This window comes from Leucoraja erinacea, chromosome 10 (assembly GCF_028641065.1).
Source record: "Leucoraja erinacea ecotype New England chromosome 10, Leri_hhj_1, whole genome shotgun sequence".
Lineage (NCBI taxonomy): Eukaryota > Metazoa > Chordata > Chondrichthyes > Rajiformes > Rajidae > Leucoraja > Leucoraja erinaceus.
The window spans coordinates 16,802,834-16,828,794 of record NC_073386.1 but is presented as its reverse complement, the minus strand read 5'-3'; the positions used below and the strand labels follow the sequence as shown (position 1 = coordinate 16,828,794).

The following is a 25,961-nucleotide window of genomic DNA, read 5'->3' as shown; positions in this document are numbered from 1 at the left end:
TAGTGAATGGTTGTTTTTTTTCCAACTGCTAGTTAATGGACTGCAAATAAATTCAAGGGCATTTTTGGTTATTGTAATTTACAGGATGCGACAGGTATGGTTTTCAATAGGGAAAAAAAACTGTTCAAGATAATTGAGGTGAAGCCAGAGGCCTAGAAATTCTTCAGTGGGTGAAAATACACAACAATCTGGTGTTGCACAAGGGATATCTATATTGCCGCTCACAGTTTCACTGCGACAATATTCAGTGCACAAAAGAATGCAAGTGGTTGAGCATACAGTCCAGGGTCTTGTGTATGGAAACCATATTGATCTTAGGACTGCCCCATGGTTTCACCAGGATCCCCTTGGGACAGATTTGGGAATGGGCAACACATGATTGTGATTGCCATTGGCTCTTTGGTGATTGGAGATTGGCCCCAGGAGAACGGTTCTGACCCAAAACGTCACCTATTCCCTTTCTCCAGAGATGCTGCCTGACCCACTGAGTTACTCCAGCATTTTGTGTCTGCCCCCAGGACAAAGATGGTGGTCACTGGAGCACCCCAGATGCGTAAAGAAAAAAACAGGAGCTTATGTTTAGGAAGAACAAAACATCCTGATTCATTCTTCACTATATGACTGCCAGCAGCGGCTCTGATACAGTTTGTTCCTTTAAGTAATGCAGGAAGCAGGCATTTACCTTCTGGTTAGTCGCATAACCACACTTACAGAGGAAAATTATTACAGTACAACACTGGCCACAGACTGACATTTTTCAAACATGTGCCATAGCTTTCTTGTGCAAAGGTTTAATAGAATGTAGAACACTACAGCACAGGAACAGGCTGATTATTTGTGCCGAACATGATGCCTAGTGATGACAACTGATCTCATCTGCCTGTACATAATCCATATCCTTTTATTCCCGCACTTCCGTGTTCCTATCTAAAGCTACTTTCGTACCTGCTTTCACCACCACCCATGGCAATGCATTCCAGGCCCCCACCACTCTCTGTGGAAAACAACTTGCCCTGCACACCTCCATTAAACTTTCCTCCTCTCATCTTATAACTATGGCCTCTAGTGTTGGACATTTCTACCCTTGCATGTGGTTCTGACTATCTACCCTATCTATTCCTCTCATGATTTTATATACTATCAAATCTCTCCTCAACTTCTGACGTTCCCGAGAAAACAACCCAGGTCTATCCAATCTCTCCCTGTCGCTGAAACTCTCTAATCCAGACAGCATTTTGGTTTACCACCTCTGCGCCCTCTCCAAAGCCACCACATTTGCCTGTAATGGGGCCACCAGAATTACATGCAGTACTGCAAATGCAATAGACAATAGACGATAGACGATAGACAATAGACAATAGGTGCAGGAGTAGGCCATTTGGCCCTTCGAGCCAGCACCGCCATTCAATGTGATCGTGGCTGATCATCCCCAATCAGCCTTCTCCCCATATCCCCTGACTCCGCTATTTTTAAGAGCCCTATCTAGCTCTCTCTTGAAAGCAACCAGAGAACCTGCCTCCACCGCCCTCTGAGGCAGAGAATTCCACAGACTCACCACTGTCTGTGAGAAAAAGTGTTTCCTCGTCTCCGTTCTAAATGGCTTACTCATTATTCTTAAACTGTGGCCCCTGGTTCTGGACTCCCCCAACATCGGGAACATGTTTCCTGCCTCTAGCGTGTCCAAGCCCTTACCAATCTTATATTTTTCAATGAGATCCCCTCTCATCCTACTAAACTACAGAGTGTACAAGCCCAGCTGCTCCATTCTCTCAGCATATGACAGTCCCGCCATCCTGGGAATTAACCTTGTAAAGCTACGCTGCACTCTCTCAATAGCAAGAATGTCCTTCCTCAAATTAGGGGACCAAAACTGCACACAATACTCCTATGCTGCACTCCCTCAATAGCAAGAATGTCCTTCCTCAAATTAGGGGACCAAAACTGCACACAATACTCCAGGTGTGGTCTCACTAGGGCTCTGTACAACTGCAGAAGGACCTCTTTGCTCCTATATTCGATTCCTCTTGTTATAAAGGCCAACATGCCATTCGCTTACTTCACTGCCTGCTGTACCTGCATACTTACTTTCATAGACAGATGTACAAGGACCCCCTGATCCTGTTGTACTTCCCCTTTTCCCAACTTGACGCCATTTAGATAGTAATCTGCCTTCCTGTTTTTGCTACCAAAATGGATAACCTCACATTTATCCGCATTAAACCTCATCTGCCATGCATCTTCCCACTCCCCCAACCTGTCCAAGTCACCCTGCATTCTCATATCATCCTCCTCACAGTTCACACTGCCACCCAGCTTTGTGTCATCTGCAAATTTGCTAATGTTACTTTGAATCCCTTCATCCAAATCATTAATGTATATTGTAAATAGCTGCGGTCCCAGCACCGAGCCTTGCAGTACGGCACTAGTCACTGCCTGCCATTCTGAAAGGGACCTGTTAATCCCTACTCTTTGTTTCTTGTCTACCAACCACTTCTCTATCCATGTCAGCACTCTACCCCCAATACCATGTGCCCTATTTTTGCCCACTAATCTCCTATGTGGGACCTTATCAAATGCTTTCTGAAAGTCCAGGTAGACTACATCCACTGGCTCTCCCTTGTCCATTTTCCTAGTTATGTCTTCAAAAAATTCCAGAAGATTAGTCAAGCATGATTTCCCCTTCGTAAATCCATGCTGACTCGAACCAATCCTGTTATTGCTATCCAAATGTTCGGCTATCTCATCTTTTATAATTGACTCCAGCATCTTCCCCACCACTGATGTCAGGCTAACTGGTCTATAATTCCCTGTTTTCTCTCTCCCTCCTTTCTTAAAAAGCTACCCACCAATCTACAGGAAGTGATCCTGAGTTTATAGAGCATTGGAAAATTATCACCAATGCATCCACGATTTTTAGAGCCACTTCCTTAAGTACCCTGGGATGCAGACCATCAAGCCCTGGGGATTTATCAGCCTTCAGTCCCAACAGTCCATCCAACACAATTTCCTGTCTAATGTGGATTTCCTTCAGTTCCTCTGTCATCCCAGATCCTCTAGCCACTACTATATCAGGAAGATTGTTTGTGTCCTCCTTCGTGAAGATAGATCCAAAGTACCTGTTCAACACATCTGCCATTTCCTTTTTCCCCCATAATAAATTCACCTTTTTCAGTCTTCAAGGGTCCAACTTTGGTCTTAACTAATTTTTTCCTCTTCACATACCTAAAGAAGCTTTTACTATCCTGCTTTATATTCTTGGCTAGCTTACCTTCGTACCTCATCTTTTCTCCCCGTATTGTCTTTTTAGTTATCTTCTGTTGTTCTTTAAACATTACCCAATCCTCTTGCTTCCCGCTCATCTTTGCTACATTGTACTTCTTTGCTTTAATTTTTATGCTGTCCCTGAGGTCCCTTGTCAGCCATGGTCGTCCCTTTCTCCCCTTGGAATCTTTCTTCCTCCAAGGAATGAACTGATCCTGCACCTTCTGTATTATTCCCAGATATACCTGCCATTTTTGTTCCACTGTCATCCCTGCTAGTGTATCTTTCCAGTCAACTTTGGCCAGCTCCTCCCTCATGGCCCCATAGTCCCCTTTATTCAATTGCAACACTGACACCTCCGATCTACTCTTCTCCCTCTCCAATTGTAGATTAAACCCGACCATGTTATGGTCACAGCCTCCTAATGGCTCATTAACCTCAAGGTTCTTTATCAAATCCGGTTCATTTCAAAACACTAAATCCAGAATTGCCTTCTCCCTGGTAGGCTCCAATACAAGCATACAAGCACCAATACCACATTTTATATAGTTATAAGCTGTTCTAAGAATCCATCATGAAGGCACTCTATTCTTGAGTGCAAATTCTTATAGAGATGCATAATGATATTCGGACTCTTATATTCAATGCCCCTAGCAATGAAGGCAAGCATATCATATGTCTTCTATATTAAGACTATAATGGAACGAGTGGTATTCAAGTTCAGGCAATTGAGGCAGTACCTCTACATAGACGCATGAAATAATGCAGATCTAGCTTGCGATTGGTCTCTCCCTGGCAGTGGAGAAGGGTGAAGACATAAGTAAGTATAGAAATTGGATAGGGAAATTAAATTGGCTAGTAACTTTGAAATGCAAATGGCCATAGCAGTTAAACACGAGTATTCTGCAAAGCAGTCACTTTGGTCTGCATTTAGCCTCACTGATGTAGAAATGTTATATCAAGACCAAGTTTTTTTATTGGTGGGTGGGTGCAGAGAGAGCTGCTTCAAATTCCTGCTGGTTAACATATCAGCTAATATGATCAATTAACATGTCAGTTAATATGATCAGTCCTGGTACTGGCACATAAATACATTCACCAAGATGGTTCAGCAGTGCCCTTGTTTTTTTTAGAAGTTTGAAGAGATTTGGTGGTCAACAAAAACTCAAGAGTTTTTTCTCAAAGTACTATAGAAAGTATGCTGACTGGTAGCATCATGACCAGGTAGGGCAATTCCAACATGCAGAAATGCAAGAGGCTGCAGAGAGTGTTGGACTCGGCCACCATGTGCACAGCCCTCCCTTTCAATGAAAGCATCTACATGATGCACTGCCTTAAGAAGATGGTATAAGTAGTTCTATCAAGGGTCCAATCAAGGATTGCATAGATTTGGTTGCAAGAACGACAGGACTGGCAGCTTAATGTTCTTGGGTTTCAATGTTTCAAACAAGATAGAAAGGGAGGTAAAATAGGTGGAAGAGATGGAAGAAAACTGGCAGGGAACATAAAAACTGACTGCAAAAGTTTTTATAGATATGTGAAAAGAAAGAGATTAGTTAAAACAAATGTAGGTCCCTTGCAGTCAGAAACAGGGGAGTTGATCATGGGGAACAAGGATATGGCGGACCAATTGAATAACTACTTTGGTTCCGTCTTCACTAAGGAAGACATAAATAATTTGCCGGAAATAGCAGGGGACCGCGGGTCAAAGGAGTTGGAGGAATTGAGTGAAATCCAGGTTAGCCGGGAAGTGGTGTTGGGTAAATTGAATGGATTAAAGGCCGATAAATCCCCAGGGCCAGATAGGCTGCATCCCAGAGTACTTAAGGAAGTAGCTCCAGAAATAGTGGATGCATTAGTAATAATCTTTCAAAACTCTTTAGATTCTGGAGTAGTTACTGAAGATTGGCGGGTAGCAAACGTAACCCCACTTTTTAAGAAGGGAGGGAGGGAGAGAGAAATGGGGGATTACAGACCAGTTAGTCTAACATCGGTAGTGGGGAAACTGCTAGAGTCAGTTATTAAAGATGGGATAGCAGCACATTTGGAAAGTGGTGAAATCATTGGACAAAGTCAGCATGGATTTACGAAAGGTAAATCATGTCTGACGAATCTTATAGAATTTTTCGAGGATGTAACTAGTAGCGTGGATAGGGGAGAACCAGTGGATGTGGTGTATCTGGACTTCCAGAAGGCTTTCGACAAGGTCCCACATAAGAGATTAGTATACAAACTTAAAGCACAAGGCATTGGGGGTTCAGTATTGATGTGGATAGAGAACTGGCTGGCAAACAGGAAGCAAAGAGTAGGAGTAAACGGGTCCTTTTCACAATGGCAGGCAGTGACTAGTGGGGTACCCCAAGGCTCAGTACTGGGACCCCAGCTATTTACAATATATATTAATGATCTGGATGAGGGAATTGAAGGCAATATCTCCAAGTTTGCGGATGACACTAAGCTGGGGGGCAGTGTTAGCTGTGAGGAGGATGCTAGGAGACTGCAGGGTGACTTGGATAGGCTGGGTGAGTGGGCAAATGTTTGGCAGATGCAGTATAATGTGGATAAATGTGAGGTTATCCATTTTGGTGGCAAAAACAGGAAAGCAGACTATTATCTAAATGGTGGCCGATTGGGAAAGGGGGAGATGCAGCGAGACCTGGGTGTCATGGTACACCAGTCATTGAAGGTAGGCATGCAGGTGCAGCAGGCAGTAAAGAAAGCGAATGGTATGTTAGCTTTCATTGCAAAAGGATTTGAGTATAGGAGCAGAGAGGTTCTACTGCAGTTGTACAGGGTCTTGGTGAGACCACACCTGGAGTATTGCGTACAGTTTTGGTCTCCAAATCTGAGGAAGGACATTATTGCCATAGAGGGAGTGCAGAGACGGTTCACCAGACTGATTCCTGGGATGTCAGGACTGTCTTATGAAGAAAGACTGGATAGACTTGGTTTATACTCTCTAGAATTTAGAAGATTGAGAGGGGATCTTATAGAAACTTACAAAATTCTTAAGGGGTTGGACAGGCTAGATGCAGGAAGATTGTTCCCGATGTTAGGGAAGTCCAGGACAAGGGGTCACAGCTTAAGGATAAAGGGGAAATCCTTTAAAACTGAGATAAGAAGAACTTTTTTCACACAGAGAGTGGTGAATCTCTGGAACTCTCTGCCACAGAGGGTAGTTGAGGCCACTTCATTGGCTATATTTAAGAGGGAGTTAGATGTGGCCCTTGTGGCTAAGGGGATCAGGGGGTATGGAGAGAAGGCAGGTACGGGATACTGAGTTGGATGATCAGCCATGATCATATTGAATGGCGGTGCAGGCTCGAAGGGCCGAATGGCCTACTCCTGCACCTAATTTCTATGTTTCTATGTTTCTATGCTTTACTAATCAGGGAGAATGTCACAGTGGCCCTCGGATAGGACCTACTGGAAGGATAATCTACAGAGGCAATATGGGTAGAGCACAAACATCAGAAAGGTTCAGTCTAATGGACCTAATAGCCAGCGGGAGATAGAGGAACAGATATGTGGACAGATTGCGGAAATATGCAAAAGCATTAGGGTTGCAGTAGTGTGAGACTTTAAACTCTCTAATATTGATTAGAGAGTTTAATTATAATAATAACTCTCTAATTATTCAGTACAAAAGGCTTAGATGGGACAGATTTGTTAGGTGCATTCAAGTGGGTTTTCTGTCACAGTGTCAACTTGAGGAGGGACCATAATGGACATTGTATTGGGAAATGAGGCTAGCCAGGTGACAAATGTTTCAGTGGTAGAGCTTTTTGGGAACAATGATCACAACTCCATAAGTTTTGAGATAGATATCAATATGGATACGTCTGATGGATGGAGGTGCTAAATTAAGGTAAGGCTGATTATACCATGATTAGGGAGGAGCCAGGGAGAGTAAATTGAGATCAGTTGGTATTTGGTAAATTCACATCTGACAAGAGAGTCGTTTGTTTTTTGCCAGCTGATCAAAGTTCAGGACTGGCATATTCCAGCAAGGATGAAGGATAAGGGTGGCAAGCTAATGGATACATGGATCACCAAATAATGTACATTGTCCAAGTCCATAGCTCCTTGAAAGTAGCAACATAGAACAGTAAAAAAAGGCATTTTGTATGTTAGCCTTCATCAGCCAAGGCATTGAGTATGTCAGAAAGTCGTGTTTTAGTTTAATAAAACTTTTTGCATACCCTTATAAAATGTTATGTGCAATATACATATAATTGACAGCATCTCTGGGGAAAAGGAATGGGTGAGGTTTAGGGTCAATACCCTTTATCTGACTGTCCAAAATATACTAAGATGATTGTCTATTTGCACTATTATTGTTTGTTTGTTTTTATGTATGTATGTATAAAATAGACACAAAAGCTGGAGTAACACAGCGGGGCAGGCAGCATCTCTGGAGGGAAGGAATGAGTGATGTTTCTGGTCGACAGTTTGAAGAAGGGTCTCGACCCGAAACATCACCCATTTCTTCTCTCCAGAGATGCTGCCTGGCCCGCTGAGTTACTCCAGCATTTTGTGTCTATCTTCTTCAAACATATTTTTGGTGCCTTCCCTCACAGTGAATTCTGCTGTGGGGGGACGTTTCATGTTGATTTCTATAGTGTACTGTTTCTGTGTCTTTTTTCTTTTTCTCTTTTTTCTCTTTTTTTGATTTGTATGGATTTATTGCATTGATCTGTTCAATTAATTTAATCAATCTCTGTAAAGCACTTTGGTTCAAATACTGGTTTTGTTGAAAAGTGCTATATAAATAAATATTATTATTATTATTATTATTATTATATACGCACACATTATTCACGCTTATTATATTGTTTATAGAGTACTATGTTTCCATGTTTTGTTGTGCTGCTGCAAGTAAGAATTTCATTGTTCTGTCTGGGATATATGACAATAAAACACTCTTGATTCTTGAGGAGGTCCAGCACTTAGCAGCATGGTGCGCTGACAACAACCTGGCCCTTAACTCCAAGAAGACCAAGGAGCTCATTGTAGACTTCAGGAAGTCCAGAGGCGGCACGCACACCCCCATCCACATTAACGGGACGGAGGTGGAACGTGTTTCTAGCTTCAGGTTCCTGGGAGTCAACATCTCCGATGACCTCTCTTGGACCCACAATACCTCTACTCTGATCAAGAAGGCTCATCAGCGTCTCTTCTTCCTGAGGAGACTGAAGAAGGTCCATCTGTCTCCTCAGATCCTGGTGAACTTCTACCGCTGCACCATCGAGAGCATCCTTACCAACTGCATCACAGTATGGTATGGCAACTGCTCTGTCTCCGACCGGAAGGCATTGCAGAGGGTGGTGAAAATTGCCCAACGCATCACCGGTTCCACGCTCCCCTCCATTGAGTCTGTCCAAAGCAAGCGCTGTCTGCGGAGGGCGCTCAGCATCGCCAAGGACTGCTCTCACCCCAACCATGGACTGTTTACCCTCCTACCATCCGGGAGGAGCTACAGGTCTCTCCGTTGCCGAACCAGCAGGTCGAGGAACAGCTTCTTTCCGGCGGCTGTCACTCTACTCAACAACGTACCTCGGTGACTGCCAATCACCACCCCCCCCCACACTTATTTTTTTTTATTCAAATCGTTTGCTATGTCGCTCTTCAAGGGAGATGCTAAATGCATTTCGTTGTCTCTGTACTGTACACTGACAATGACAATTAAATTGAATCTGAATCTGAATCTGAATCTGAATCTGATTCACATTGCAATCCAATCCAATTGTCGTGGGTATCCACTCCAGGTTTTGGGCTCAGCCGCGCTGGGAGTTGTGTGTCAGCACTGCTGAAGGGCGTGAGTTGAGCGGGCATTGACGCCAGTGTTTAGCCAGAGGGAGCGTACGCTTGCAATGGCTTGGATGCGGGATGAGTTTTTCCAGATGCCCTGGCTTTACGAGGCGATCGTTGGGTCAGTGTGTACCGCGGCCGCGTTGCTGCTGACGCTGAGATGGCTGGAGAGAAGGAGGTGCCTGGCGGACTTCAGGAAAGCGCGATCATGCAGGGAGACAGCCCTGGGAGAGATGGAGAGGGCGGTGTCCCAGTTAGAGGAGTCAGTAAGTGTTGGAACAACCGGGGGGAATGAGTGGGCGGCGAGATTCAACGCGTAGAGTGTTGGGTTTGCAATGGGACAGGTGGCAAACTCCAGTTATCAGCATCCAGTCACTGAACAAAAATGGCAGCGGGGATAAGTTTGGAGGGACATGCGCCAAACGCGGGCAAGTGGGACTGGTACAGATGCTGCATCTTTGGTGAAAGGTCCATTACCGTGCTGGATGACTCTTCCCCGAGTCCACAGCACCTCCATTTTTCCCCTTGAGATCTACTCACCATTGCGGCCCTGGGTTAGCCCTGCGGCTGTCACACGGGATGACCCAGAGTTAGGCTGCTTCATTGTGCAGAGAGGAACTGCAGATTGCTGCTTTAAACCGGAGACAGACACAAAAAACTGGAGTAACTCAGCGGGCCAGGCAGCATCTCTGGAGAGAAGGAATGGGTGACGTTTCGGGTCGAGACTCTTCTTCAGACTGGAGTGAGTTTGAAGAAGGGTCTCGACCCGAAATGTCACCCATTCCCTGTCTGTCTGCCCGTCCCGCTGAGTTACTCCAGCATTTTGTGTCTATCATTTGTGTTCATGTTTCAAATGTGTTTTGGGTGTTCTGTTGCTTTTTATTTGTATGACTCACTTGGCAAATGAAATTCCTCGTATGTTGAAAAACATACTTGCCAAATCCAGCATCTGCAGTTCTTTCCTACACAGTTTGAAATTACTAGGTCCGATCAATATCACCATGCCTGGATTATTAAGAAGCTTATGATTTTCGGAGTGTTGTTCAGACCATAGTTTTGGTGTAATCTCGGATCTAACTAATGAGATAAGTGTTGGGTATAACAATATCCAAGGGCAATTTAAGATCAAGAGGTGTTTCTTGCAAAGCATTAACATAGAAACATAGAAACATAGAAATTAGGTGCAGGAGTAGGCCATTCGGCCCTTCGAGCCTGCACCGCCATTCAATATGATCATGGCTGATCATCCAACTCAGTATCCCGTACCTGCCTTCTCTCCATACCCCCTGATCCCTTAGCCACAAGGGCCACATCTAACTCCCTCTTAAATATAGCCAATGAACTGGCCTCAACTACCCTCTGTGGCAGAGAGTTCCAGAGATTCACCACTCTCTGTGTGAAAAAAGTTCTTCTCATCTCGGTTTTAAAGGATTTCCCCCTTATCCTTAAGCTGTGACCCCTTGTCCTGGACTTCCCTAACATCGGGAACAATCTTCCTGCATCTAGCCTGTTCAACCCCTTAAGAATTTTGTAAGTTTCTATAAGATTCTATTAAGGTAGATACATCCCCAGGGTTTGATGGGATCTATCCAGACTATCCTGAGAATAGAGAGCGCAGGGGCCTTGACAAAGATCTTGGTATCCACTCTAGCTACAGGTGAGGCCTCGGGTGGGGGCGCTGGAGAGTAGTCAATATTGTTCCTTTATTTAAGGAGGAGAGTAGTGATAATCTTGGAATTTGCAGACTGGTGAGCCCATTGTCAATTGTTCAGGAAACTAGTTGAGAAGATTCTTTGAGATAGGATTTACTCACGTTTAGGTTTAGGTTTATTATTGTCACATGTACCAAGGTTCAATAAAAAGTTTTGTTTTGAATGTTATGCAAACATCTGTCTGTTAATCCCAGGTATTTGCAGCTGCCAACTCTTGCTACCACCAACCCGCAAATGTAAACTGGCACGTGGTCTCCAAACCATCCCTTTTTGAGTTAATGATTCGTTCTTTGGTCTCTTGACATTGAGCGAGAGGTCGTTCTTGCGACACCACTCAACCAGGAGTTCTATCTCTCTCCTGTGTGCTAACCCATTAGCACCCGTCATTGCGTCAACCACAGTGGTGTCAGCTAGTTTATAAATGGCATTGGAGCTGTGCTTGGCCGCACCGTCTTAGGCGTAAAGAGAGTAGCGCAGGGGGCTAAGCACGCAGCCTTGAGGTGCACTTGCATTGATGGTCAGTGAGGAGGAGATATTTGAGGTCTGCCATTGAGGAAGTCAAGATTGTAGTCAAAAAGGGTGATAGAGGCCCAGGTCTTGGAGCTTGGTGATAGGTTTGGGAGGTATAATAACTGTAGTCACTGAACAGCAGCCTGTGTATGTGACCCTCATGTCCAGAGGGTCCAGAGCAGAGTGGAGAGCCAGTGAGATAGTGTCTGCTGTTGATCTATCATGGCGATAGGCAAATTGAAGCAGATCATTTCAGGTCATTTCTGCCCTATTTTGTCCCATTCCTTCTCTCCAGAGATCCTGCCTGTCCCGCTCAGTTACTCCAGCATTTTGTGTCTACCTTTCATTTCTGTCCTAGTTCATCCAAGAGCTTCTGGATAGGGACCACTCAGATGGTTTTGTGTAGGAAGGAACTGCAGAGGCTGGTTTACTTCGGAAATAGATGCAAACTGCTGGAGTAACTCAGCGGGACAGGCAGCATCTCTGGAGAGAAGAAATGTGTGACGTCTAGGGTCAACACCCTTCTTAGAGACACAGATGGTCTTGCTAGGAACACACTCCACATATTTCATTAAGTCGGTAACTTATGAAGTGGGTCGACACTGAGGCACAACAGTGGGGCTGCTGCCTTACAGTGCCAGAGGCCCGGGTTCCATCCAGACTACAGCTGCTGTCTGTACGGAGTTTGTAAATTCTCCCTGTGACCTGGATGGGTTTTCTCCGGGTGCTCAGGTTTACTCCCTCATTCCAAAGATGTACTTTTTGTACGTTAATTGGGTTTGGTAAAGTTGTAGATTGTCCCTAGTGAGAGTAGGATAGTGTTAGTATGCGGGGGCTGCTGGTCGGCACGGACTCGGTGGGACGAAGGGCCTGCTTCTGCAATGTATCTCTAAACTAAGCTAAACAAACACGATATATCAGTTCAGGTACATTGCCGAGTGCCTGAACATTAGCAGTCTTCCAATTAAAAGCAATCGCATAGTCACTCCTCTGCCTCCTCGACCAGCTCTGTAACCATCCTCACTACCGGAGCTGGCATTCTGCTTTTATAGACAATAGACAATAGGTGCAGGAGTAGGCTTCCCTGCCCTATCTAGCTCTCTCTCTTGAAAGCATCCAGAGAACCTGCCTCCAGAGGCAGAGAATTCCACAGACTCGCCACTCTCTGTGAGAAAAAGTGTTTCCTCGTCTCCGTTCTAAATGGCTTACTCCTTATTCTTAAACTGTGGCCCCTGGTTTTTCAGTCTATCTCCTTGAATTCATCACACAAGAACTTGTGATTTTCGTTTTACGTGTTGCTGGTACCAATATGTACCAAGAGCATTGGCTTTTTGGGGTCCACTTTCAGCATTTTCTACAGCCATTCTATGGCATGTGTGACTCTAGTGCCAAGGATGCAAGATAGCATCGTGGACACATGTGTCTAGTGATAGAAATGCGTCTCTGTTCCTCTTGCCATGGAATCCTGTATCTCCATAGCCTTCCTTTTTCCTCTCCTTCTGCGTGGTGCCACAAACCTGGCCTCTCAGAGTAAGGTTGTACGAGTCATTTCAATAGTATCCAAAGCAATACATTTGTAGGAGAGGTGGGATGACCAGAGAGGATTCTTGCACCGCTTGCCTTCCTCTATCTGCCAGGCAGTCACAAATTATTTTCCTTCCTGCTTGCATGGCCTTTACCTGCAGTGTCACCATCTCACTATACATATTATCCATGTACAATCTCAGCATCACATATGCCACACATTGAATCCACCTGTAGTTTCCTCTCCATAGAGTGCTAGCTACCGGCTGCAGTTGGATATAGTTCCTGCATTTATGGCCACTGTGGACACTGGACTATCCATTACTTCCCATGTTATAAAGGATGAACAGTCCACGTCCATGCTCTCCTGTCGTAAATTACCCTTAAATTATGCTTCTCGGATACTCCCCTTAATTAAAGAATACTACATACGCTAAGGATTTTATTCCACCCCAAATTGTAATTAATGTAACTTCATTTTACTTAAGCTAGTGAATTGCAGAAGTAGTGAAAAATGTGTACAAATACTCAGCTGACTAAATTTACCAATTAACAACATTCCTGCCACGTGTCACTTTTAATCGAAACAAGGGTACTGCAAATAATGGTTTCCACAAAAAAGACAATAAGTGCAGGAGTAACTTAGCGGGTCAGGCAACATCTCTGGAGAACATGGATAGGTGACAATTCGGGCCGTGACTTAGTCAAGTCAACTTTATTTGTCACATACACATACAAGATATCCAGTGAAATGAAAGTGGCAATGCCTGCAGATTGTGCAAAAAACTACAGAACAGAATAGAACCGAATCAGTATTTACATGTTACATAGAAACATAGAAAATAGGTGCAGGAGTAGGCCATTCGGCCCTTTGAGCCTGCAGCGCCATTCAATATGATCATGGCTGATCATCCAACTCAGTATCCTGTATCTGCCTTCTCTCCATAACCCCTGAAATCATTAGCCACAAGGGCCACATGTTAGAAAATATATTTTTACAAAAGATACAACACAACAGTAAATTACTGCAGTAAATTAGTCCCTGGTGAGATAACAGTTTACAGTCCTGATGGCCGTGAGAAGAAACTCCGTCTCATCCTCTCTGTTTTCACAGCATGCCAGCGGAGGCGTTTGCCTGACCGTAGCAGCTGGAACAGTCCATGGCTGGGGTGGTAGGTGTCCCCCATAATGTTGCTGGCTCTGGATCTGCACCTCCTGGTGTATAGGTCCTGCAGGGAGGTGAGTGTAGTTCCCATAGTGCATTCGGCCGAACACACTACTCTCCAAAGATCTTATAGCAGAGCAAGATAGGCTACTCCTGCTAAATGCAATGGGCTGACGTGTAGTGCGCTATGGAGGGGATCCTGGGCATTTTTCCACGCCCATTTTAGCAACCTGAGCCTACCTGATCCGACCCGACTCGCAGTGTAATCAATGTTGCGGGGGAACAGTTTGTGTGGGTTAGATTCATAAATCTGTCAGTTCATACTTCTTGTCAAGAATAAAATTTGACTCTGGTAATTGTCTTTTTTAATGTTTTTTAAATCATTTCTTTTTAAATGGCTCACAAGCAGTGTTTGAGTTGATTTTGTAGTAACCGGAACCAACCCGACTCGCAGGGTAATTGACATTGCGGGGGAACTTTTTGTGTGTGATATAGGGTTAGATTCATAATTCTGATAGTTCATAATTCTGTTAATTCTTGTTAAAGAATAAAATGTTTATAAACACACATACATGAAAATTATATAAATGTATATAATCATATAACACACACAATTATATTTCTTGTGATCCAATAATGAACTTTATTTCAGACTAGACAAGGGACATTAAATAAGAAACATTGTAAACCTCCCCGCAACTTCACACACACTAGGCCCACACTCCCTCTCCCGCTGCCCCGGGCCCCACACTCCCTCTCCCGCTGCCCCGGGCCGTGCATCCCTCTCCCGCTGCCCCGGGCCGCGCACTCCCTCTCCCGCTGCCCCGGGCCGCGCACTCCCTCTCCCCTCCCCGCTGCGGATCCAATCTTTGGCCGGAAGCGAGATGGCTGAGCAAGATGGCAGAACAAGATGGCGGAGGCAGGTTGCTAAAATGAGTCATAAAATCGCCCATGAATCCGCCCATGAGCGTACCCATCTTGAGGTACCCATTTTGCTCTGCTATAGGATCTTTGCTACTCTCTGCAGAGATTCCTGTCCTGTGCAGAGCTGTTCCCAAACCAGTTTGTGATGTTGCCAAACAAGATGCTTTCTACAGCCCCTGGCCGAATCGCACCCTGGCCACTCCCTCCTCTCCCCTCTCCCATCAGGCAAAAGGTAAAGAAGTGTGAAAACGCACACCGCCCGATTCAGGGACAGTTTCTTCCCAGCTATAATCAGGCAACTGAATCATCTTACCACAACCAGAGAGCAGTGCTGAGCCACTATCTACCTCTTTGATGATCCTCGGACTATCCTTGATCAGACTTTGCTAGCTTTACCTTGCACTAAACGTTATTCCCTTATCATTTATCTATACACTGTAAATGGATTGATTGCAATCATGTATTGTCTTTCTGCTGCCTAGTTAGCACGCAACAAAAGCTCTTTACTGTACTTTGTATATGCGACAATAAACAAAAGTGAAATGAACTGAACCCTCAGTATCCTGGCACTATTTGAACAATGTGTAGGAAATCAGAGATGTCCTCATTGTTTAGGAAAAGGGGGTTCTCATCTTCCATTATAGATGAGGCTCTCACTAGGTTCTCCCCGATATCCCGCAGCTTCGCTCTTGCGTCCCCTCCCTCCATTCGTAACAAGGACAGAGTCCCGCTTGTCCTCGCCTTCCACTCCATCAGCCGTCGCATACAGCATATGATCCTCCAACATTTTCGCCACCTCCAACGGGATCCCAGTACTGGCCACATCCTCCCATCTCCACCCCTTTCTGCTTTCCGCCAAGACCGTTCCCTCCGCAACTCCCTGGTCAACTCGTCCCTTCCCACCCAAACCACCCCATCCCCACCCAAACCACCCCCTCCCCAGGTACTTTCCCATGCAACCGCAGGAGATGCAACACCTATCCCTTTACCTCCCCCCTCGACTCCATCCAAGGACCTTGACAGCCTTTGCAGTGAACTTGCACCTCCTCTAACCTCATCTACTGTAATCCTGCTTTTCCAGGTGTCAACTCCGTTACATCGGCGAGACCAAGCGCAGGCATGGCGATTGTTTCACTAAACGCGCAGTCCGCCTTAATCTACCTGATCTCCTGGTTACTCAACTCCCTCTTCCATTCCCAATCTGATCTTTCTGTCGTGGGCATCCTCCATTGTCTGAATGAGGCCCAGCGCAAATTGGAGGAACAGCACCTCATATTATATTACCTTACACGCCAGTGGTATGAACATTGACTTCTCTAACTTCAAATAGCCCTTGCTTTCCCTCTCTCTCCATCCGCACCCCTCTCCAGTTCTCCCACCAGCGTTACTGTCTCCCACTACATTCTATCTCTTTCCCGCCCACTCCCCTGACATCAGTCTGAATATTTTTTGCAGTTTAACGCCAAATACACAATGCATCTTCCATTACACGTGCCAACTCACTCCCTTTCCAAATACCTATCCGTTGTACCGAGCTGTACATTACAGTTCAGATCCTAGTGCACTATCCAAGAAAGTTTTTTTAGAATCTCCAATCTCGTTGTTTTTTGATGTTTTTCTTTAAAAAGTAACCAAAAGTTCCTCTTTTTTTCAGAAGCGGTCTGGAGACAGTGAATCGATTCTGTCCCTGTCACTTCATGAACTTCATGAAAAGTTGCAGAGTGGATTTCTCACTCCTGATAGTGTACTGCATGCCTACATGAATAAGGTATGAGGTAAGGTTGTGTTGTGCTTGAAAGAGAGTGGTGGGATCATGGTGGGGATACTGGTTGCTTTCCTCTGGTGGAGGGAATGAATATGATTATAAGATAAAGTGCACAATCTTTCACCCACCCACCTACGTGCTGTGTAGAAGGTTATTTTGCAGTGTAGGTTAATTGTTGAAAATCCCAGGTACAATTGGGAGGGTCGCTTTATTCAAGTTATTTTTGATAAGGTAACAGATTTACAAATCCTACATACAATGTTGCTTCATTGAGAATTGTAGCCATTGATCTTACTACTGTGATATAGTCATAAGATCATAAGAGAAAGGTGTAGAATTAGGCTATTCGGCCCCTCAAGTCTACTCCGCCATTCAATCATGGCTGATCTATCTCTCCCTCCTAACCCCATTCTCCTGCCTTCTCTCCATAACCTTTGACACCTGTGCTAATCAAGAATGTGGAAGGATCAAATCTGAGGAAGGACATTATTGCCATAGAGGGAGTGCAGAGAAGGTTCACCAGACTGATTCCTGGGATGTCAGGACTGTCTTATGAAGAAAGACAGGATAGATTTGGTTTATACTCTCTAGAATTTAGGAGATTGAGAGGGGATCTTATAGAAACTTACAAAATTCTTAAGGGGTTCGACAGGCTAGATGCAGGAAGATTGTTCCCGATGTTGGGGAAGTCCAGGACAAGGGGTCACAGCTTAAGGATAAGGGGGAAATCCTTTAAAAACGAGATGAGGAGAACTTTTTTCACACAGAGAGTGGTGAATCTCTGGAACTCTCTGCCACAGAGGGTAGTTGAGGCAAGTTCATTGGCTATATTTAAGAGGGAGTTAGATGTGGCCCTTGTGGCCAAGGGGATCAGAGGGTATGGAGAGAAGGCAGGTACGGGATACTGAGTTGATGATCAGCCATGATCATATTGAATAGCGGTGCAGGCTCGAAGGGCCGAATGGCCTACTCCTGCACCTGATTTCTATGTTTCTATGAATCTATCTATCTCTACCTTCAATATATCCACTAACTTTGCCACCACAGCCTTCTGTGGCAAAGAATTCCACAGATTCACTACCCTCTGCCTAAAGAAATTACTCCTCAGAAGAACGGCCTTTGATTCTGAGGCTATGACCTTTAGTCCTAGACTCTTCCGCTAGTGGAACCATCCTCTCCACATGCACTCCATCCAATTCACTATTCTGTACATTTCAATGAGGTTCCCGCCTCATTCTTCTAAACTCCAGCGAATATAAGCCCAGTGCCAACAACCGCTCCATAGAACCTTTTGTAATCCTTGAAAACTGTTTATTTCAAAGTTTGAATCTCATGATAAAATCTAATCGTTTTGCTTATATTTAAAAAAAACCCCTATGTTCTAGTAAGTTCTTCACTAGATTTCTACATTTCTTCTATTAAGGCCTTGGAAGTAAACAAAGAGCTGAACTGCCTCACGGATTTTCTTCCTGATTGTCAAAACCAACTTCAGAGTTTCAAGGAGGAAAAGAAGGGACTTCTTTATGGGATCCCCATCAGCATTAAGGACAACATTGACTGCAAGGTATATATTCACCAGCGAGCAGAGATACCTGACAACGAATGTTTACTGCAAGAATGATAAGATAATGTTGGCGAATGAATCACAGTAAATTTATGACAAATCGAGTCTGAAGAAGGGTGTCGAGCCGAAACGTCACCCATTCTTCTCTCCAGAGATGCTGCTTGTCCCACTTAGTTACTCCAGCATTTTGTGTCTATCTTCCATTGAGTCCATTGCCTGTGTAGTTATCCGGTCTAAACCCATCTTCTGCATTAAGTCTGTAGCTCATGGCTCTTCAATATCAGTTGACATGGGTCCCGCCTTCCCCGAAACAGGTCACTCAGCTCTATGAATGTAAAGCTTTTCCTTCTGCATTATCTGACCAGCCACACTATTCTCTTATCTTTCACCTCACTTGCATGTCATGCTGAGAGTAATGTGGCCTTTATATTTGTTTTTATCCCTGTACATTAGACACAATGAAGGGAAACACCATACATTGTATTAAGTAGTTTAGAATGTAACAATTAAACACCTAGCCTTAAAATGAAAGGTGATGGGGGAGGGGGAGGGAGAATGGAAAATGAGATTTAACTTGCAAGTGACATGAATAGAGAGTTAAAAAACGCTTCTTTAGATTACCAAAGAGAAAAAGATTAATGAAGACCTATTTCAGTCTCTTAGTCAGATTCAGGGAAACTTTTATAATAGAGAAAAAGTGGGGATTGGCACATCAATTGAACAAATTCTTTGTGTCTGTCCTCACTATGGAGGATTTAGCCTCCCAGAGACTGATGGGCTTGATAGTCTGCATTCCAGAGTCCTAAAGGAAATGGTCTAGAAATAGTCGATGCATTGGTGATCATTTTCAAACATTATTTCCAACAGATTGAAGGATAGCTAATTATATGAATGGTTTAGGATTGTTAAAAAAATCTTGCCTGCAAAGGATATTTCAGGATGTCCTTTTTCCCTCCTAACGTCTTTCTTAAGTATTCACCCACAATATTCCTCAAGAAATTAGGTTAGTTGTAGTAACTGTAGGCCGTATCTGGCGTATACTTTTTTTCCCCCTGGTTCAATGATCTTTGCCGTACACAGTTGCCCAAGCTCGATTCTTCTGGAACTATGTCATTGAGTACAAAGGTTGGTAGGTCATGAGGGGTGATTTTATAGAGGTGTACAAAATCACGAGGGATAAATCGGGTTTGAGCGTCTCCTGCCCAGGGTAGGGGGATCGAGAACCAGTGGACTTGTACTTAAATTGAGGGAAGGAGGATTTAATAGGAACCTGAGGGGTAACCTTTTTACACAACAGGTGGTGGGCATATGGAACAAGCTGCTGGAGGCAGTAGTTGAGGCAGGCACTACTGCAACGTCTAAGAAATATTTAGACAGGTGGATGGATAGAATAGGTTTAGAAGGATATGGGCCAAACACAGGCAGGTGGGACTAGTGTAGATGGGACATGTTGGTTTAGCTATGGGCAAGTTGGGCCGAAGGGCAGAGAAGGTGGGGTAGCTCTGTTGGTGAGGGATGAAATTCAGTCCCTTGCGAGGGATGACATAGGGACTGAGGTTGTACAGTCGCTGTGGATAGAATTGAGGAATTTTAAAGGTAAGAAGACCTTGGAGGGTAGCTAATGTTATCCCATTTTTCAAGAAAGGAGCGAGAGAGAGAAAACAGGGAATTATAGAGCAGTTAGCCTGACATCGGCGGTGGGGAAAATGCTGGAGTCAATTATTAAAGAAGTAATAATGGCGCATTTGGATAACAGCAAAAGGATTGGTCCGAGTGAGCATGGATTTATGAAGGGGAAATCATGGTTGACTAATCTTCTGGAATTTTTTGAGGACGTGACAAGTGAAATGGATGAAGGAGAGCCAGTGGATGTAGTGTATCTGGACTTACAGGAAGCCTTTGATAAAGTCCCACACAGGAGATTTGTGGGCAAAATTAGAGCACATGGTATTGGGGGTAGGGTATTGACATGGATAGAGAATTGGTCGGCGGACAGGAAACAAAGAGTAGGAATAAACGGGTCCCTATCAGAATGGCAGGCAGTGGCGAGTGCAGTGCCGCAAGGCTCGGTGCTGGGGCCGCAACTATTTACAATATATAATAATGATTTAGATGATGAAATTAAAAGTAACGTTAGCAAATTTGCAGATACAAAGCTGGGTAGCAGTGTGAATTGCGAAGAGGATGCTAGGGGGTTGCAGGGTGATTTGGACAGTTGAGTGAGTGGGCAGATGCATGGCAGATGCAGTATAATGTGGATAAATGTGAGGTTATCCACTTTGGCAGCTAGAACAAGGAGGCATATTATTATCTCAATGGTGTCAATTAGGAAAAAGGGAAGTGCAACGAGACCTGGGTGTCCTTGTACGCCAGTCACTGAAATTAAACATGAAGGTACAGAAGGCAGCGACGAAAGCTAATGGCACGTTGGCCTTCATAACGAGAGGATTTGAGTATAGAAGCAAAGAGTTCCTTCTGCAGTTGTATAGTGCCCTGGTGAGACCACATCTGGAGTATTGTGTGCAGTTTTGGTCTCCTAATTTGAGGAAGGACATACTTGCTATTGAGGGAGTGCAGCGTTAGTTCACGAGGTTAATCCCCGGGATGGCGGCACTGTCATATGATGAAAGATTGGAAAGACTGGCTTGTATTCACTTGAATTTAGAAGGATGAGAGGGTATCTTACAGAAACATATAAAATTATAAAAGGACTGGACAAGCTAGGTGCTTGAAAAATGTTCCTAATATCGGGGGAGTCCAGAATCAGGGGCCACAGTCTAAGAATAAAGGGGAGGCCATTTAAAACTGAGATGAGAAAATAAAATTCACCCAGAGAGTTGTGAATTTGTGGAATTCTCTGCCACAGAAGGCAGTGGAGGCCAATTCACTAGATGAATTTAAAAGATAGTTATATAGAGCTCTTGGGGCTAGTGAAATCACGGGGTATGGGGAGAAGGCAGGCACGGGTTACTGATTGTGGATGAACAACCATGATCACAATGAATGGCGGTGCTGGCTCGAAGGGCCGAATGGCCTCCTCCTGCACCTATTTTCTATATTTCTATTTCTCCAGCAATAAATTGCTTGCTGGACATGTGTGCTAGTCTTTTGAGAATTGTACACTATTCTGTGGCCCCTCTGTATTTCTGTAATATCTCACAACACATTATTGGATTATTGTTCCTGCCCGCGTGGATAGGTTTACATTTTCCTATGTTCTATTTCATTCACCAGAAGTTTGCTCAATACCTTAACATATCTTTCACAAACCACATTGATATTCCTGATTATTTAGAATATTTTTAAATGTCCTATTTTCTTTAATAATAATTCAAGCATCTTCTCCATGTTAAATGTGTAATTGTAAATGTTAAATATGGCCTGTAGTTTCCTATTTTGAGTCTCACTCACGTGGAGTAAAGGATATACATTGCTATTTTACAATATAACCAAACCTTCCTTGAAAATAGGGAAATTTGAAAAATTAAAACTGGCATATCATATATAGAAAAGTTAATGGCTGCAAGTTCATGGAGGTTTTTTTTAATACTCATTTGAATGTATCTAGTAGCCTTCAAAATGTGTAGCTGCATACTGCCAGCAAAAGGATATGTTTGTGAAAAATACTTGCATGACTGTGAGGCTTGGAGAAATTGGTGATCATCTACCAAAACGTCAATTAAATGAAGTGACCATGCTCTGTGCACTGTGAGAACACAGCAAAGCTCAAAATGCAATATACAGGTTGCGCAATGGATTGAGGCAAGCATTGTTTTATAACCTATATTCCAACAGTTGTGCCTAACCAGGTTGCCTGGGTTACAGATGGTCTGTAAGCAAAGTCTCACCATACATTTTTAAAGCAATTTTCATAGTAATAATAACAACATATTTTGTGTTTATTACCGACTGGATTATATATAAATATATATTCTGTTAGTTTAATTGTGGATAGTGTTAGGGTGAATATTTGATTAAATTAAAGAATTAAAGCAAGTGTACAGTATGTAGAGCAGTGAAATATCGATGGCTATTGAAATTAGGCATTTGTTTCTTATGGGGAAATTAGCTTGCCTCTACCACTAATTCATAACTGAATTGAATTGAATTGAATCCTTTATTTGTCATTCAGACCTTTCGGTCTGAACGAAATGTCGCTGCCTGCAGCCATACATGTAATAATAAACAACACACAATAAACACAAATTAACATCCACCACAGTGAGTTCACCAAGCACCTCCTCACTGTGATGGAGGCAAAAAGTCTTAGGGTTACTGTCTCTTCCCTCCTCTTCTCCCTCTGCGCTGAGACGATACCCCACCGGGCGATGGTAAGTCAGTCCCGCGGTTCAAGCTCCGCGGCCCGGGGGTGGTCGAAGCTGCCGCCCTCCAGTCCAGCGGACGCAGCTGTTGCCACGGGAGCTCCGGAAAACAGGCACCAGCCTGTGACCTGCGAGCTCCCGACGATGTCGTCCACTGGCCCGCGGCCGAGCCCCGGATTCAGGTCGCCGCCGCCAGAACGCCGCCTCAGCCACCGGAGCACCGTCTCCGCTCTGCACCGGGCCGCCCACACGGGAGCGCCTTCCAGCCCCGCACCGGGCTGCCCACACGGGAGCGCCTTCCAGCCGAGAGCCGGGCCGCCCTCACGGGAGCGCCTTCCAGCCGGGAGCCGGGCCGCCCTCACAGGAGTGTCTCAGCCCCGCGCCATCCGCCCTCACCGGAGCGCCGAGTCGTGCCACTGCCCCGAACGCCGCCACAGCTCGAAGACGGCCAGCCTCGCGTTGGTAAGTCCTGGCTGGCTCTACCTCCGGAGCCTCGAGGTCGGTCGCAGGTTGGAGGCCGCCAGCTCCGCCATTAGGCCTCAGCTCAGACGGGGGAAGAGAAGGGGGATACAACAAGAAAGTCGCATTCCCCCGTAGGGAGAGACAGAAAGCCCTGTTTCAGCCCCCCCCCCCCCCACACATAACACAACCTAATAACCAAAAGTTTAACTGAACAAGACAAAAAAAAACAACACAAAAAAAGTAAAAACAGACAGACTGCAGGCGAGCCGCAGCCGTTTCACAGCGCCGCCACTTCCAGTTGCATAATTCTTGTGGACATGATGTTGCATAATTCTTGTGGACATGATGTTGCCACATTGAAGAGCATTCAGACATTGTATATAAGTAATACAGTGATAGGTCTGGGGCCACAAATAGTGATTGCTAGTTGCAATATTTGAAAAGCGAAACAAAGTTCACATTTCAGGTAAATTATCTAAAAAGTTGCCTCTCTTTCACCCGACACAAATTCTGTCCAACCTGGTAAACATCATTTTTTTGGGCATTTTCTTCTTTTAATTATAGAAAATGTAGAAAGGTTTCTTGCGGATTTTTGGGGACAGCATTGCAGAGATTTTTCCTTTTGATTGCATGATGTGCCGAGTCCCTGTAGTTTTAATTTTTATCTTCTCTCGTTGACTGAGATTATCCTCGGCAGCTTCACATCCCTTCTCACCTACAAACTTCCGTTTTCTACTGTGGTGCAAGTACAATAGGAAAATATGTTTTTTTTGTTTAAACACAGGGCCATGATTCAACTTGTGGACTTAGAACATTTTTGAACCAACCGGCTACTAAAGACAGTGTCATCGTCCAAGTGCTGAAGAAACAAGGAGCTATTCCTTTTGTGAAAACTAATGTCCCTCAGTCCTTGCTAAGGTAATAAGTTTACTGCTGAGCTACATCTAATAGATGATGGCTAATAGATGAAGGTATTTTAACAATTGTTTTTGATGTAATTCAAAGGATGCTCTGAATGAACTGCATTAATATTTTTTCTCTCTCAGTTCACCTGATTATATATATTCATACAGCTGAATACTTGGATGGAATATTCTGGATAATAGGATCCAATGGAGTAATGATTCCTATTCAGACCTATCTTAACATAGAACAGTACAGCGCAGGAATAGGCCCTTTGGCCCACAGTTGTTGTGCTGAACATCATGCCCAGTTAAACTGATCTCATCTGCCTGTACATGATCCATATCCCCTATTTCCTGCACTTCCATGTGCCTATCTGAAAGCTTCTTAAAAGCCGCTATCATATTTGCTTCCACCACCACTCCTGGCAAAGCCTATTGAGTCTGCGCTGACCAGCGATCCCTGTACACTAGTACTATCCTACACACACTAGGCTCAATTTACAATATTTTACCGAAGCCAATTAACCTTTTAACCTGTATGTCTTTGGAGTGTGCGAGAAAACCCACGCGGCCACGGAGAGAACATACAAACTCCGTACAGACAGCACCCGTAGTCAGGATCGAACCTGGGTCTCTGGTGCTGTAAAGGGCCTGTCACACTTGGGCGTCATTTGCGCGTCACGCAAGTGGTACGCGAGGATTTTGAGAATCCCAAAATCCTGGGGCGCCGCACGCTACCGCACGTTACTGGCTACGCTACCACGTCTCACCACGCGCCATGCGCATGTAATGCACACCATGCGCGCGTGCGTCGTGACGCGTAAATGATGTTGCGTAAATGACGCCCAAATAACGCCCAAGTGGGACAGACTCTTAAGGCAGCAACTCTACCGCTGTGCCACTGTGCCACCCCATTCTCTGTCTGTCCTCTTTCTGCTTCTGTTCATTAAATAACTTTAGTGCAACCTAGCAAGGACCATTTGTGGAGGATTGATATAAAAGAGCAAAGTGGGGCAAGTTCAGGCAAATATCGAACACCTTGTGATAATGATTTGTTCTTTCTCAAAGCTATGAGTGCAGTAATCCCATTTTTGGGCAGACAGTCAACCCACACAACACCAAGCGGACATCCGGAGGGTCATCTGGTGGTGAGGCATCCCTGATTGCAGCAGGCGGTTCCATCCTTGGCATTGGAAGTGATATTGGCGGCAGCATCCGGGTACCAGCTTCATTCTGTGGAATCTGTGGATTCAAAGCAACTGGCAAACGACTAAGGTAAAACAACATAGAACTTAAAATGGATTAAGAAGACATGCTGTGACGGTTCTCTATTACAAGTGGGGGCATAGTTATTTAACTTCAGCCATTATGTTACTCTGATAAAAGTAATGGTGAATAAGAAGTTTGCTACGCATTTTTATCCCTTCGAATCTGGAGTTTATGGAGTTTTCTTCACTCAGTGAAATGCAGTTATCTGCTATTTTGTTCCTTGACTTAATGCCAGTGTTCAGCTCTATCTTATGAACTTATGAATTATCTGTTCTGATCTGCAGGCAAATACCGAGAAGTGCAAGAACAGTATGAGTTGATACTGCATGATATTTTTCTCCCCAATAGGAAGTACCGCTATACACATGGTACTTTTTACGAGTGTAAGATCGCACAGTCATCAGTCTAGTGTGGAATGTATTGGAATGGCAATGCATGGTCTTTTGCGCTTCTTTCCATCTATTCTATGTGGCTATAGGTGGAGAGAGGCTCTATTTTAATTTAGAAAGTAGAAGCAAGGAGCTGCAGATGCTGGCTTACAAAAAGGGACGCAAATGATCAGACAGGTCCTGACCCGAAATGTCACCTATTCATGTTCTAGAGATGCTGCCTGACCCCCTGAGTTACTTCAGCAATTTGTGACCTATTTTTAAAATTTGCTTGCCTGTTTTTATATTTGCTGCATTCACTGTTTTAAAAGAAGTGTTGTCTTCAGATCTATCATTTAAAAAAAGAAATCTGAGGTGGTAATGTAGGAATTGTTTTTC

At 44.4% G+C, this 25,961-nt stretch overlaps 1 protein-coding gene across 1 annotated transcript in view; it reads left to right on the top strand.

The window, feature by feature from the left end:
• The first annotated feature begins 9,045 nt into the window (after window positions 1–9,045).
• LOC129700827 (vitamin D3 hydroxylase-associated protein) overlaps window positions 9,046–25,961 on the top strand; it is a 33,124-nt gene continuing 16,208 nt past the window's right edge. The window contains exons 1-5 of the mRNA XM_055641559.1: window positions 9,046–9,338; window positions 16,562–16,675; window positions 18,096–18,236; window positions 23,805–23,938; window positions 24,994–25,200. Coding sequence (XP_055497534.1) covers window positions 9,135–9,338; window positions 16,562–16,675; window positions 18,096–18,236; window positions 23,805–23,938; window positions 24,994–25,200 — 800 coding nt within the window. The 5' untranslated portion in view covers window positions 9,046–9,134. The remainder of the gene's footprint in view (window positions 9,339–16,561; window positions 16,676–18,095; window positions 18,237–23,804; window positions 23,939–24,993; window positions 25,201–25,961) is intronic.